Below are 14,127 nucleotides of genomic sequence, written 5' to 3'. Positions count from 1 at the left end.
TTGTCATGTTTAATCCCAGTGAGAGTCAAGTTGGGAGTTGATAATTTCTTTTTTTTTTTTTTTTTTTTACAGAAGATCAGTTTAGTATGCATTAAGTAAAGATTTCAACAGTTTGCACCCCCATAGAAACACAAAGTGAAATATATTGTTTGAGTACTCGTTATAGCATTAAATCTCAATGTACAGCACGTTAAGGACAGAGATCCTACATGAGGAGTAAGTGCACAGTGACTCCTGTTGTTGACTTTACCAATTGACACTCCTGTCTATGGCATCAGTAATCTCCCTATGCTCCAGTCATGAGTTTCCAAGGCTATGGAAGCCCTCTGAGTTCTCCAACTCTTATCTTGTTTAGACAAGGTCATAGTCAAAGTGGAGGTTCTCTCCTCCCTTCAGAGAAAGGTAGAGCAGGTGTTCTTTCAAAATTCCCTGCCCAGAACTGATGGTGCTATTTGGTTTTTCAAAGACGCACCCCCCCACCCCCGCCAAGACCTGCGGCGTGCATGTCCCTGCTGGTAACCTCCCTCCACTTCTGGTTCCAGGGGCGACTGGATCCGGGTGGGGTTCTGCTACCCACGGGGCACCACCTTCTCCATCCTCTCCGACGTTCACAATCGCCTGCTGAAGCAAACGACCAAGACGGGCACCTTGGCCAGGACCTTGCAGATGGACAAGGTGGAGCGGAGCTATCCCGGCCGGGGCTACTACTACTGGGACGAGGACTCTGGGTAAGCAAGCTCCTGCTTGGCTGTGGGGGAGCAGCCCGGCCTCCCCTGGCCCCCCTGCCCTTCCCACTGACCCTGAGAAACACAAGTGATAGATAGTGCAATTCACAGAGGATGCTCTCCTGGGCGCTTTGCGTGCTATGGCTGATTGTGTCAGGCACGAATGATATATTTTTAAGAGATTTCTTTTATTTATTTGAAAGAGTTACAGAGAGAGGTAGAAACAGAGAGAGAGGTAGAAACAGAAAGAGAGGCAGAAACAGAGAGAAGCAGAAAGAGAGAGAGAGAGAGGCCTTCCATCTGCTGGTTCATTCTCCAAATGGCAGCAATAGCCAGGGCTGACCAGGCCAAAGCCAGGAGCTTCTTTCTGGCTCTCCCACGTGGGTTCAGGGGCCCAAGGACTTGGACCATCTTCCCAGGCCACAGCAGGGAGCTGGATTGGAAGTGGAGTTGTATTGGTGCCCATATGGGATGCCAGTGCTACAGGCATCCGCCCCAGACTGACAGCTGGAAAGCCGTGACGCTTTGGGAGTAGAACAAGGCTCCATGAAACACACAGGTGGATCATAGGGATTGTACTGTGTTACCTATTTCAGCACCAGACCGATGCCGTGATCCTTAGAATCCAGAAAGCGCTGTCCTGTATCTCAGCCCCTCGGGACCACCCAGCCGGGGCAGGTGATGTGTGTGACTCACAGACAGGCAGGGAAGGCCTGGAGGAGGAAGGAGCGACTTGTCCAGGAGCACATCTGGGTTGGAACCCAGACCTATTAGCATGCAAAGCCCTCCCCCTTTGGCTAAACTGTGCCAGGTGCCACTTGGTAGATAGGCCATCTGTTAGCGGAGACAGAAGCTGTGAGTTTATGAACAAATGCATACTTATTTTGATGCAAACATTGTTGAAATCCCTGTGGTTTTTTCATAATGTGCATTTTCCATGAACTTTTCTTACAAAGATTTATTTATGTATTCAAAAACCAGACTTAGAGAGAACAGAGAGAAAGAGAGAGAGAGAGAGAGAGAGAGAGGTCTTCCATCTCCTGGTTCACTCCCCAGATGGCCGCAATGGCCAGGGCCTCATCAGGCAAAAGCCAGGATCCAGGAGCTTCTTCCAGGTCTCCCACATACGTGCCATCTTCAGCTGTTTTCCTAGGCACATGAGCAGAGAGCTGGATCAGAAGTGGAGCAGCCTAGACACGAACTGACGCCTATATGGGATGCCAGTGTCACAGGTGGTGGCTCAACCTGCCACACAACACCACCAGTCCCCTTATTTTTTTTTTTTTTTTTTTTGACAGGCAGAGTGGACAGTGAGAGAGAGAGACAGAGAGAAAGGTCTTCCTTTGCCGTTGGTTCACCCTCCAATGGCTGCCGCGGCCGGCGCGCTGCGGCTGGCGCACCGCGCTGATCTGATGGCAGGAGCCAGGAGCCAGGTGCTTTTCCTGGTCTCCCATGGGGTGCAGGGCCCAAGCACCTGGGTCATCCTCCGCTGCACTCCTTGGCCACAACAGAGAGCTGGCCTGGAAGAGGGGCAACCGGGACAGGATCCGGCGCCCCGACCGGGACTAGAACCCGGTGTGCCGGCGCCGCTAGGCAGAGGATTAGCCTAGTGAGCCGCGGCGCCGGCCCAACACCAGTCCCCTTAATAAGTGTTTAATGTGCCCAGCCATCAGCAGGACATCAGCCTGGGGCTGTGTTCCTCTCCTGCCTCCCGGGGCCTTGCAGTTCAGCCAACCTGGGCACATCCAAGTTGAAGGGCGGGACTGGGGAAAGCAGCTGATAGACAGCTGTGTGGATGAGACCGATACAGCAACAAGGAGCCTGAACGCTGTGGAGCCTGCTGCAGAGGCCGTAGGGCCAATCCCACGTCTGTGCCTTGGTCCTCTCAGGCGTGCGTGGGAGGCCCCATGGAGATGTAACCATGGCAGCATGAACCCCCTCCCTCCTAAGCTGCCCCAGGGGCTCCGGGGAGCCTGGCAGGCAGGTGGCAGCTCCACGCTCAGCTATGAGCCTGAGACCTGGAGAACGGGCAGTTTCGGTTTTATTGATCACGTCTCTCAGTGCCAGAAACGTGACGTTCCGGAAGCTGCTCAAGGAAGCACAGATGAGGTTGTGAAGGAGGGAGGTTGATTTTGGCCTGGGTTTTGGGGATCCAAGTCCAGGGCGGCGCAGGCCCGGTTGGTGTGGCCTCTGATAAGGCTGCAGGATGGCTGTGGCCGAGGGGGAGCCGTGTGCCAAGCCGGGAAGCGGAGAGCATGGCTGGGCTCCACTCTGGGTTTAGAAACAAGCCACCTCCCGTCCAAGGGCACTGCCCGAGTGTCCTAAGGGCCTCCCACCAGGCCCACCTCCCAGACACCCTCATTGGATACAGTTTCTGCCCTCTTGGTTCTAGTAACATAAGACTTTGAACACTAAGCATTTAGCTCATTGGCTTTTAGGAGGCATTCAATATGCAGACTAATATCCAAACCACGTCCCGGCCAGTGGGGCAGCCTGGGGCGGGGGGGTCAGCTCTCAGCGAGGGGACCCCACGGGGGTGAGAGTCAACCTCATGGTGCTTTTTTTGAGCTAAGAGAAAGATGATGACAAATCCCAAGTTAGGACACCGGGGGTTGCTCCTACCGTGACTCCCGGTCACTCTGAGTCGGCTTCTTTCGCTGTAACAATGACTGCTTTTAGTAAGTTCTATGACAATTTCTGGTGTGAAGCTGTGGGCTTGGGAGAAAACTCAGCAGGAGCCACGATGCGCACAGAAGCCCAGCTCTGCCGTTCCCGGCTGCATGGCCCTGCCAGTGGCTTCCCATCTCTGAGTCACATGTCCCCATCTGGGAGGCCAGGGTGACAACGGGACCTCCGGGGGAGGATTGTTGGAGGACCAGTGAATGATGTGGTGATGTACATCACATGCACACCATGGCAAACAGTGTGTGCTCGGGGTGTGTAGCTGCCACTCTTAATAGCTTTTCCTTCATCAATTCATTTTCTAATTTCTCCAATTCCGTATAACCCTCTGGTAGGCACAGAAAAAGATTTATTTATTTATTTTAAAGGCAGAGTTAGAGAGAGAGAGAGAGAGAGAGAGAGAGAGAGAGAGAGAGAGAGTTGTCCACCTGCTGGTTCATTCCCCAAATGGCTGCAACAGCCGGGGCTGAGCCAGGCTGCAGCCAGGAGCCAGTAGCTTCTTCTGGGTCTCCCACATGGGTACAGGGGCCCAAGCACTTGGGCCATCTTCCGTTGCTCTCTCAGACACATTAGCAGAGAGATGGATGGGAAGTGGAGCAGCCGGGACTCAAACAGGCGCCCGTATGCTGGCGCTGCAGACGCGGGTTTAACCCACTGTGCCACAGCGCCGGCCGCGCTCCATGTGTTCTGAGGCATGTAGGGGTAACCCCAGGCAAGGGGAGGGTGGGAGGTTCCCAGTGCTGGTGCCCAGCGCCCAGAGAGACGCCCCCTGTTTGCAGGCTGCTCTTCCTGAAGCTGAGAGCTCAGAACGAGAGAGAGAAGTTTGCCTTCTGCTCCGTGAAAGGCTGTGAGAGGCTCAGGATCAAAGCTCTGATCCCCAGGAACGCGGGCGTCAGCGACTGCACGGCCAGCGCCTACCCCAGGTTCGCCGAGAGGGCCGTGGTGGACGTGCCCATGCCCAAGAAGCTCTTCGGTACCCAGCTGGTGAGTTGGGGGGCACGAGCCTGGGTCCCTGCACCTGCGGGGGCACCTGGATCCCACCAGGCTACTCCCGTGACACCCGCAGCACCCCTCCCGGCGTGCCCTGTGCCTGGGACCACCGGGGCAGGGGGAGGGGCTTCCCCCCTTGACTTGGGCTGTGCTCGTCTTGCAGAGGTCGAAGGACCACTTCCTGGAGGTGAAGATAGAAAGTTCCAGACAGCACTTCTTCCACCTTCGCACCGACTTCGCGTATATCGAGGTGCGTGCACTGGCCCTGGCATCCCGGGCTGCCTGTTGGGAGAGGCCCTGGTGCCTCCCCGGGGCTGCCGGGGTGAAGGGCAGCCAGCTGCTGGCCTCAAATGGCAGAATGGGTTCTCTCGTGGCTGTGGAGCCCACAAGGAGCTGGCGGCCGTGGCTCCTGCTGGAGGCAGCGGGGAGGGTCTGTCCCGGCTCCTGGGAGCTCCCAGGGACCTCTGCACTCCTTGGCTTGCTGATTCCTCGCCCTTGTCTCTGGCTCTGTTTCTCCTGTGGGTCTGCGTCCCCCTTCTCCTTCTCCATCTATCATTGCGTTCACTCTGCAAATCCCAGACAGTGTCTTCTCAAGACCTTTAACTTCATCACACCTGCCAAGACCCTAGTTCTGAGTAACGTCACTTGCACGGGTGAGGGGTTTTCCATGGAGACCGGGGTTCAGTCCACTGCAGAGGGCTTCATGCCCCGGGGTCTGCCCTCAGGACCCTGCCTCACACCGGCCCTGCTCCGGCCCCACAGGTGGATGGGAGGAAGTTCCCCAGCTCCGAAGACGGCATCCAGGTAGTGGTGATCGACGGTGGCCTCGGGCACGTGGTGAGCCACACGAGTTTCCACAACTCCGTTCTGCAGGGCATTCCGTGGCAGCTCTTCAGTTACGTGGCCGCCATCCCTGACAAGTGAGTCCTGCTCCCTCCCTCCCTCTCCCTCTCCCTCTCTCTCTCTCTCTCTCTCCTTCTGCAACTGACTGGTGGCATCACAGATGACCCAGGCCTGTCACTGAAGCTTTCATCACAGACCAGCCTGGGACAGCCCTGGGACAGCCTGGGACAGCCCTGGGACAGCCTGGTGACAGCCTGGGACAGCCTGGGACAGCCTGGGACAGCCCTGGGACAGCCCTGGGACAGCCTGGGACAGCCCTGGGACAGCCCTGGGACGTGCCACACTCTGCCCCCACATCCTGGGGACCAGGAACAGACCCTGCCCCTTGACTCTAGGGCTGCAGCCAGGGCTGCTGTGGGTGTAGGTCACGCTGAGACAGACAGGGCTGCCCGTGACAAGTGGGCAGGCCTCCTGGGAACTCTTCCCCCTCTCCACACGCTCCGTCCCATGATCTCATCACCTCCCACGCCTTCCATGGGCTCCAAACGCTGGCGATGCTTGAGCAACTCCAGCTCAGACCTGGTCCTCGGCGCCAGGCATCCCAGCCCAGTGGCTACTTGCAGAACGCCGTGTGTAGAACTGAACTCAATCGTTTTCTTTGTAAAAGATTTCTTTACCTGTGTGAATGGTACAGTGACCGAAAGAGAGAGAGAGAGAGATCTTCCAATCGCTGGTTCAGTCCCCAAATGCCTGCAACAGCCAGGTCTGGGCCAGGCTCAAGCCGGGAGCCAGGAGCTCCATTCTGGTCTCCCACATTGGGGGCAGGAACTCAAGGAACCATCACCCGCCACCTCACAAGAGCATTAGTGGGGGGCTGGATTGGAAGTGGAGGAGCCGGGACTCGAACCGACACTCCAATGCAGGCTGTAGGTGTTCCAAATGGCAACTTAACCCACAATACCATAACACCTGCACCCCCTCTTTTTCTTAATCCCCCCAAACCAGCTGCTCCTCTTGTTTGGGCTAATTAGCCATCAGCCAGGATGGCACGAGTTGATGCACCTGCTACCCCATGGAGGGGGTGGACTTCCTGGCCCTGACACCAAGTCTAGCTCACCCTTGCAAGTCCAGCCCAGTTCCTGGCTTGCTAAATGGGCATAGAATTCACTCAGGAGCTGCAACCTGGTGGAAAATATAGGTGCTTAAAGTGGCACCTGCCACATCATAGGTGCTTAGTAAGTAGTTATTGGGGGAAAGCAGAGGTTCTGCGTGGGTGCCAGCTCTGGGAGGGGCACACCGTGAGATGCTGGTGAACAGTGGTTTTAAATTTACATTTTTGAGAGGCAGAGAGACAGACAGAGCTCCCCTCTGCCGATTCATTTCCCCAATGCCCACATCAGCCGGGGCTGGGCCAGGGACAAACCCAGGAGCCAGGAACTCCATCCAAGTCTCCCACGTGGGTGGCAGGGACCCGACCAACTGAGCCATCATGGCAGCCTCCCAGGGTCCACAGTAGCCGGAAGCTGGAGTCAGGATCCAGAGCTGAGTTTGAACCCAGTTTCTCTGATGGGGTGGAGGGGCACAGGCATCTTTTTTTTAAGATTTATTTCTTATTTATTTGAAAGGCAAAGTTACAGAGAGGAGAGACAGTGATCTTCCATCCACAAGTTCACTAAATGGTCACAACAACTAGGGCTGTGCCAGGCCCAAGCCAGAGGCCAGGAGCTTCTTCCAGGTCTCCCGCTTGGGTGCAGGGGCCCAGGGACTTGGACCATCCTCGGCTGCTTTCCCAAGTTCATTAGCAGGGAGCTGGATTGGAAGCAGAGCAGCCGGGACATAAACAGGTGCCCATATGGGATGCTGGTGCTGCAGACCGTGGCTTTAACCTGCTGTGCCTCAGTGCGGGGTCCCTAGCAGGGGTCTCTTAACCTCCAGGCCAAGTGCCCACCCCAAGAATGCATCTGCTTAGCCACACTCAGTGCCTTCTCCGTTCCCCAGCTGCTGCCCCCTGCGCTTTGCTGTCCACTTGCACCGCAGGGCGAGATGCACTGATCTGGGAAGAAGGCATTTACCATCAAGAGAGCCGGGTGTTCAGGCCTTTTTTGGCCACAGGATTTTGTTTGTTTGTTTGTTTGTTTTTTGACAGGCAGAGTTAGACAGAGAGAGAGAGAGACAGAGAGTGCTACAGCCGGCACGTTGTGGACGGCGCACTATGCCGACCCGAAGCCAGGAGCCAGGTGCTTCTTCCTGGTCTCCCATGCGGGTGCAGGGCCCAAGGACTTGGGCCATTCTCCACTGCCTTCCCGGGCCACAGCAGAGAGCTGGCCTGGAAGAGGAGCAACTGGGACAGAACCGGCGCACCTGATCGGGACTAGAACCCAGGGTGCCGGCACTGCAGGCAGAGGATTAGCCTAGTGAGCCGCGGCGCCGGCCACAGGATTTTTTTTTTGAAAGCAAAACGGGCAGCAGAAGTTTGCACAGGAAACTGAAAGGCAGAGCTGCCCTGTTGGCAGCAGGGTGAGAGGCCCCCGACAGGGGCCCCCGTGCCAACTCCCAGGGGGACACCAAGCCCCGGGCTGGCGCTGGGTGCCCATCTAACTATTGGGTGCCACTCAGCTCCCCTCTGGACTCCTAAAAGGCATCAGGGAATGGGACAAGTCAGGTCCACCCCATGCTCAGAGCCACCACCTGTCCCTGGGCAGAGAAGAGGGCGGCCGCTCCCAGCAAACCCCTAAGGGTGGCTTCTGGAGCTGTGTCGGCCCTGTCCCTGTGGGAGACCTCCTGTGTGTGGGATGAGGGTGCATCCTGGGCAGAGAGAGGGGACCCTGTAACAGGGCGGTCAGGCCGCTGGGCATTGCCAGGAGGCTGTGGGAGCCCAGGAAGCCCTGCGCCCCTGCGCCCCTGCCCCGCTCCTGGAAGCTGACCCGCATGGCCACCTGGAGGCCATGACCTTCCACTGTGCCTGCCCCAGCAGGAGGCTCCCGTCAGCTAGGGACCTTTAGCATCTGTTCTGAAATGCAACAAAGGAGAAACACCTCCCTGAGCGCGGAGCCTGACCCCAAAGCCGAGGATGAGTTTGCCATGAGCCCTGTGTCTCCCGGCCGGCCGGCCCCCCGCCCACCCCTCCCTGAGGAGCCCGAGGCAGCCCCTGGCTCCCTTCCCGACTGCCCTTTCTTGCGCACGGGCCGAGCTGCTCTTCTGCTCCCCGTGGGACACGAGTGGGGGTGACCTCGGGGTTTGGGATCCCATGAAGTTTTTCCATGTCTGGGCAGTGGTCTGCGGTTGCAGAGTTGCTTTGAAATGTGGCAGACTCGGGGCCCCATGGAGCGTCTTCTGCCCAGGGTTTCCGGTCCCCAGGGAGGCGCTCCCTTCCGCCTGTCTGGGCCGGCGTGAGTCTGCCACCCAGAGGGCTGTTTTCCCAGCACTTGGGATGGAACAGCAGCCAAGGCGGGTAGGTGGGGCTTCCTGCTCCCAAGCTGGATGTGTACCAGCTGAGCGTACACGTGGCCCGGGTCCTCTCGGAGCCTTCATCCCCACTTGCTTCCATCTCCCCGTTCGCACGACGGAGGGGACATGACCCTAAGAGGTGCACCTGCACGCGTGGTAACCACACAGGGTTCTTCCCAGAAGGAGCTCCGAGGTGGCCACACTCTGCCTGTGACCCAGAGGAGGCTGGCCCTGAGCCACGCAAAGCCCTGGCCCACAGACAGGAGACACTGAGCCACACACGGCTGCAGGAGATGCCTCCAGCGCGGGGCCTCTCAGCCACTAAGGTTGCCCACGGCACCTGGAGATGTTGGTAAAACACAGCTTCCCCTACAGGCTGTCTGCCGTGGCTCCATCCTGAGCTTCTAACAAGCCCCAGGTGATGCCAGGCAGAGGGTCCCCGGGGAGCTGGTGGCGCCAGGGCCTCCCGGTGTCTTTCCTGCCCCGGGTGGATACTCCCTGCTCTCCCTCCCGGCTGTCGCAGTCCCTTTGTGCTTCCTCTCTCCCCTTCTGGCTTCCTCTGGTTCCTTTCTGGACCCACCCAGTGCATCTCACTGTCTCTCCCCAACCCCCACCCCCACCCCCACTGTATGCCCAGCCCTGGGACGGGCACTGCCGCAGCACCCCCAGGCAGTGGGCTGTGCCTCCATTCTCTGCCCTGCGTGGCCACGGATGTGTGAAAGCAGCCAACGTGAGAAGGTCACTGGCCCTGGCTGCGGCCAGATGTGTGGGAGGCGCGTCAGGGTGTCCGTCACCGCTCGGAAAGAGCCGGTCAGCGCGGCCCGCAAGAGAGGCTGCCCTTTCTCCAAGCCCTTCCCCAGGGGGCTGCCCGCTCCGGTCCCACGGCACACAAGCCAACATCCTCCCCCACGCCCTCCTCACTCGGTCTGCTCGCTCACCTCACGGGCCCCCTCTCGCTCAGTTCCATAGTGCTCGTGACATCGAAGGGGAAATACAGCTCCCGGGGCCCGTGGACCAGAGCGCTGGAGAAGCTGGGGGCAGACAAGGGCCTCAAGCTGAAAGGTAAGGGTTCAGCGGTCCAGCCCGGAGGTGGCTGTGACCCCTCGCTGAGTCTAGAACGTTCCTTCCCCGTACCCCTGGGTCGGGCCCTGAACCCTCACCTCCACCAGGTCCTGTGGAATAGAGACACAAGGTGGCATCTTCTACCTTTCCCGTACCAGGGGCTCCAGCAGTGCGAGGAACAATGGCATCCAAAGATAGGTTTGCTTGGTGCATTTTTTTAAACCCAGCCACGGTTACTCAGGCTGGCTGGGGACCCGGGGCCTCCCTCTGCAACCCAGCATCTGGGTAGCGCTTGGCGGTCTGCAGGAGAAATGTGTCTCCTGAGATAGGGAGAGGAGGAGGCCGTGAAAGCCCAGAGGATCTTCTTGGCTTGTCCCAGGTCACACAGCTCTTCTGCGGGGACTGGCACGGACACAGCCAGGCAGGCAGAGGTGTCGGCAGGTCCCTCGCGCGTCATCAGCATCAGGGACCACATTCTGAGAGGCCTGGGGGAGCGGGTGTGGGGAGCAGCTCTCAGGACAGCGATGAAGCTCATGTGGCCACTGTCCCGTGGCTGGCCCTGCACCTGCTGTGCACTTTTTATTTTTTTTTAAGATTATATTTGTTTACTTGAAAGAATTACAGAGAGGCAGAGGCAGAGAGAGAGAGGTCTTCTATCTGCTGGTTCACTCCCCAACTGGCAGTGACGGCCAGAGCTGTGCCAATCCAAAGCCAAGAGCCAGGAGCTACATGGTGTGCAGGGACCCAAAGACTTGGGCCATCTTCTACTGCTTTCCCAGGCCATAGCAGAGAGCTGGATTGGAAGTGGAGTAGCTGGGTCTCGAACCAGCGCCCACATGGGATGCTGGCACAGCAGGCGGCAGCTTTGCCCACTACGCTGTGCACTTTGTAATCATCTCTCTCAGCCACTCACAGCCAGGGCGACAGGTGCTGTGCCTTCCATTTCGGATAAAGAAGCCGAACCCTACACATCTCTGAGTCCCTTGCTAAGATGAAGACTTAGATGCTAACCCCCCTAACCCAGGCAGGGCGTCAGCAGCTGCACTATCCTGCCTACAGACAGGAGGTTTATCCTGGGCAGGGGCAGAGAAAAATTGGGAATGACGAAAGCCCTCAGACGAGCCCAGGGAGAACACAAAAGTGTCCTCTCTTAGCCCAGTGCTGGAATCATTTGGGGACCTCTGCCTTCCACGGTAGCAGCTTGGCTGATGCTTAGAAGGGGCCCTAAGCCGAGTGTGGCCGCTCGTCCGTGTGGACCCTCGGCTACAAGACAGAGAGTGCTGTGCAGGGCCAGCGGTCACGAGCTCTGGTCCGGGCTGCACCTGTGAGGTCCCCTCCCCAGGTCCTCCTTCCAGTGCCACAAAGTGGCGGGGCCGGGAGCCGGGGGAGAGGAAGGAGGTGCACGCTGGTGCCTGGCAGATGGGAGCACAGGGCTTCGGAGAGGGGCAGGGACCTGCTGGTGACCCCAGGCTCCTGGGAGGTCTCCTCCCTCCCGTCCTCCCTGTCTGCCCCATTTCCCATGGTGCACGGCTCTCCTGGGTAGGGGAAAGCCACCACCCTGCCTAGATGGCCACACAACTCGTGACCCCCCCTGCCCCAGATGAACCGATGCCAGGTGCCAGCAGCAGTTGGGACCAGCTGGGACCAGGCTGCGGTGTGTGGCTGAGGGCAGGGGCGCCTGCTGGGGACAGGGACCCCCGGGAAGGGGGCAGGTGTGGCCTTTCCGCTCAGTGTCTCACCGCTGTTTTGCAGAAAAAATGGCGTTCGTCGGCTTCAAAGGCAGCTTCCGGCCCATCTGGGTGACTCTGGACACCGAGGACCACAAGGCCAAAATCTTCCAAGTGGTGCCCATCCCCGTGGTGCGGAAGAAGAAGCTGTGAGCACAGCGGCCACCCTGGCGCCGCCCCGCGGTGGATTGTGTGCCGGATGGGCTGCCAGGGCCAGATGGCGGTGGGCTCCCCTGTCCAGTGGCTACTGGGGGAGGCCGTGCGCCAGCCCTGGTGGGCCAAGGGAAGGAATCAGAGACCACCACCACCCCCGGTGCTGCCACCTGCCCCACGAGTCTCTACCTGCAGCCCCGGGGCAGTGCTGGCCTCTCCTGAACCCCTTCTCTTTCCTGCAGTCTCTTGGGTGCTTCTCACCAACCTGTGCCTCTTCACTGGGGGAGCAGGGCCCCTATAAGGAGGCCTGGCCCGGCTAGGAGGGGGCCTGGGGGGTGGGCTGGGCCACATACAGGTCCCCGAGGTCTCCAGTGGACACCTTAGGGTAGGAGATGTAAGAAAGAGAGCCTGGCCCTAAGGAAATTTTAGTTCCTGTGAGCCGAAGCCACCTTCGTGGATTCAAGAACTCTGTGGCTTCCCTCACTGTCCACGGAGCCCAGCAGCAGAGGCCACGCTTTGTGGCTGGCGTCCACAATGCTGGGTGTCCCCGGGGGTGAGGGCCGATGCCCCACGCGGGGGGCTTGCAGTCGGCAGGGTGGGCGGGGGGCCCACGTGCACACTGATACTGGACGGAGAAATCAGAGAGGTGAAAGGAGGGAAAGACCACTCGCGCTCAGGTGGGTCAGGAAGGCTTCTCGCAGGAGGAGGCCAGGGTCACTGCAGGCACGAAGGGCAGGGGGCGTTTTGAGTGGCAAGGCGGCCCGAGCGTGGTTTGAGGCTGGGCCCTTCCTATCAGCACCTGCCGAGGCCAGCGCCTGCGGGGTCACCCTCGGCCCTTGGTCCCCAACTGGCCCCGGCCTCCGACTCTCAGATACGGTGGAGTCCTGCCAGGACCCCGTTTGCTCTCCGTCCTGGGACCTGGGCGGGTGGAGACAGGACCCAGGAGCCACACACGATCCTGGCAGGTATTGGCTGGGGTGGGAGGCTCTTAGGAAAGGTTCGGTCCGAAGCCTGCCTTTGACAGCTGGCGAGGAAATGAGTAAGACCTTGACCTGGGAAAGCACCACCAGCCAGGGCACAGCCCCAGGAGCCCCGCTGCAGCCTGGGCCGCCCCACTGCACCAGGGGCCCAGCCCTCCTGCAGCGGCTTCCAGGAAGGGCAGTGACAAGTATCCGGCACAGGTGGACAGCTGGCCTGGGACGGGCTCCCTCCTGCTCCTCTGTGCACCGGGCCGCCCTGTCTTGGGGCAAGCGGTCACTGCCACCCTCGCCTGGTTATGCCATCTGCCAGCTCTCGGCTGCCCCTACCTAGTCACGCACAGTCCCCTCGGTTTCTGCGATGCTGCAGGTACCACCCAGTGGTGGCTTGTTGGGGGAGGGAGTGGGGGTGGGCTCACCGCCCCATCTCTGGTGGTCAAATGCGGCCGCCCTCGGGGGGTCTGAAGAGTCTCTGGGTGCCCCCTACCCCCTGCCCTTTCGGTTACTTCTCCATACACTCGCTCCTGGAAGAGAGAGAACTCTACCTGTGGTTTATCCTCTCCCGCAAGGCGCCAGGGTCTCCCTGGGTCTCCTGACCAACGACCTTTGACCTCTTTCTCGTCCCAGCCACAGACTCTTTTCTTCTAAGAGGGCTCCCCGGGCTCATACTTCCAGGCTTCTCCAAGGAGACGCGGCCCGCAGGCTGCGTGAAGCGTCAGAGAGGCCTCTGGGAGGTGGCCCTGGGACTGTGGCTCCTGGGAGGGGCCTTGTCCAAGGCCAAGGTCACTGCAGGGACCTCTTCCAGGGAGAGGGTGGTGACCTCACGTCCTCCTTGTCTGCACTTCTGCTGAGTTTCCAGGCTCCGCCAGCGCAAGGCTCTCAAGCTGTGAACCACGTAGGATGTGATCACTTTCAGATGCCCGGGAATGCTGGCTTGGCTCATTCAAAAAAAAAAAAAAAGCGTCTCTTGGAAGTTCCCGGAGGTGTGCGTGTGTGTCATGGGACAGGATCTGGACTTGGGGCCGTCCTGCCTGGACCATTCGCCAAGAGCCCGTGTCCAGGCATCCTCTGGGTAGTGCGGACGCACGTATCGGCTAGAAAACCATTCTGCCTCTGTGTGTAGCGTTCCAGTGAGCTGGGTGCCCCAGAAACCAGCAGCCCTCTGAAACGCTGGCCTCTTTCCACCCATCGGCACCACTGGCCCTGTTTTGGGGAGTTTGGATGTTGTGTGTTGTGTGTAAACATTTCCGGGAGGCGTCACCATGGACAGAGATTTATTTTCTATTTATTTATTATCTATGCACTTCGAGAAGTCGCTGTCAGAGAAATGAAGAATGAATTGTCTTAAATCTCGCGCGCGGCGGGGGAGGGGGGTGGGCGAGGGTCCCCGAAGCCACGCGCCGTCCCTTCCTGTGTGGAAACTCTTGCCGTGTCACAGTAAACGTTACAAGTCGTCATCCCGCCTGCTTGATTGACTTTCCGTCCGCGTGCGCCTCGCTCTGAGCCAGTCGTCCAAGGGAC

At 59.0% G+C, this 14,127-nt stretch overlaps 1 protein-coding gene across 1 annotated transcript in view; it reads left to right on the top strand.

The window, feature by feature from the left end:
- CEMIP (cell migration inducing hyaluronidase 1) overlaps window positions 1-13,594 on the top strand; it is a 153,713-nt gene extending 140,119 nt beyond the window's left edge. Inside the window, exons 24-29 of the mRNA XM_002721460.5 lie at window positions 543-728; window positions 4,187-4,391; window positions 4,561-4,647; window positions 5,160-5,317; window positions 9,649-9,749; window positions 11,502-13,594. Of these exons, the coding sequence (XP_002721506.2) occupies window positions 543-728; window positions 4,187-4,391; window positions 4,561-4,647; window positions 5,160-5,317; window positions 9,649-9,749; window positions 11,502-11,629 (865 nt within the window). The 3' untranslated portion in view covers window positions 11,630-13,594. The remainder of the gene's footprint in view (window positions 1-542; window positions 729-4,186; window positions 4,392-4,560; window positions 4,648-5,159; window positions 5,318-9,648; window positions 9,750-11,501) is intronic.
- Window positions 13,595-14,127: the final 533 nt, after the last annotated feature.

Source organism: Oryctolagus cuniculus, chromosome 12 (genome assembly GCF_964237555.1).
Source record: "Oryctolagus cuniculus chromosome 12, mOryCun1.1, whole genome shotgun sequence".
NCBI lineage: Eukaryota > Metazoa > Chordata > Mammalia > Lagomorpha > Leporidae > Oryctolagus > Oryctolagus cuniculus.
Note: the sequence above shows the minus strand (reverse complement) of the source record. Positions and strands in the feature narration are given on the sequence as shown.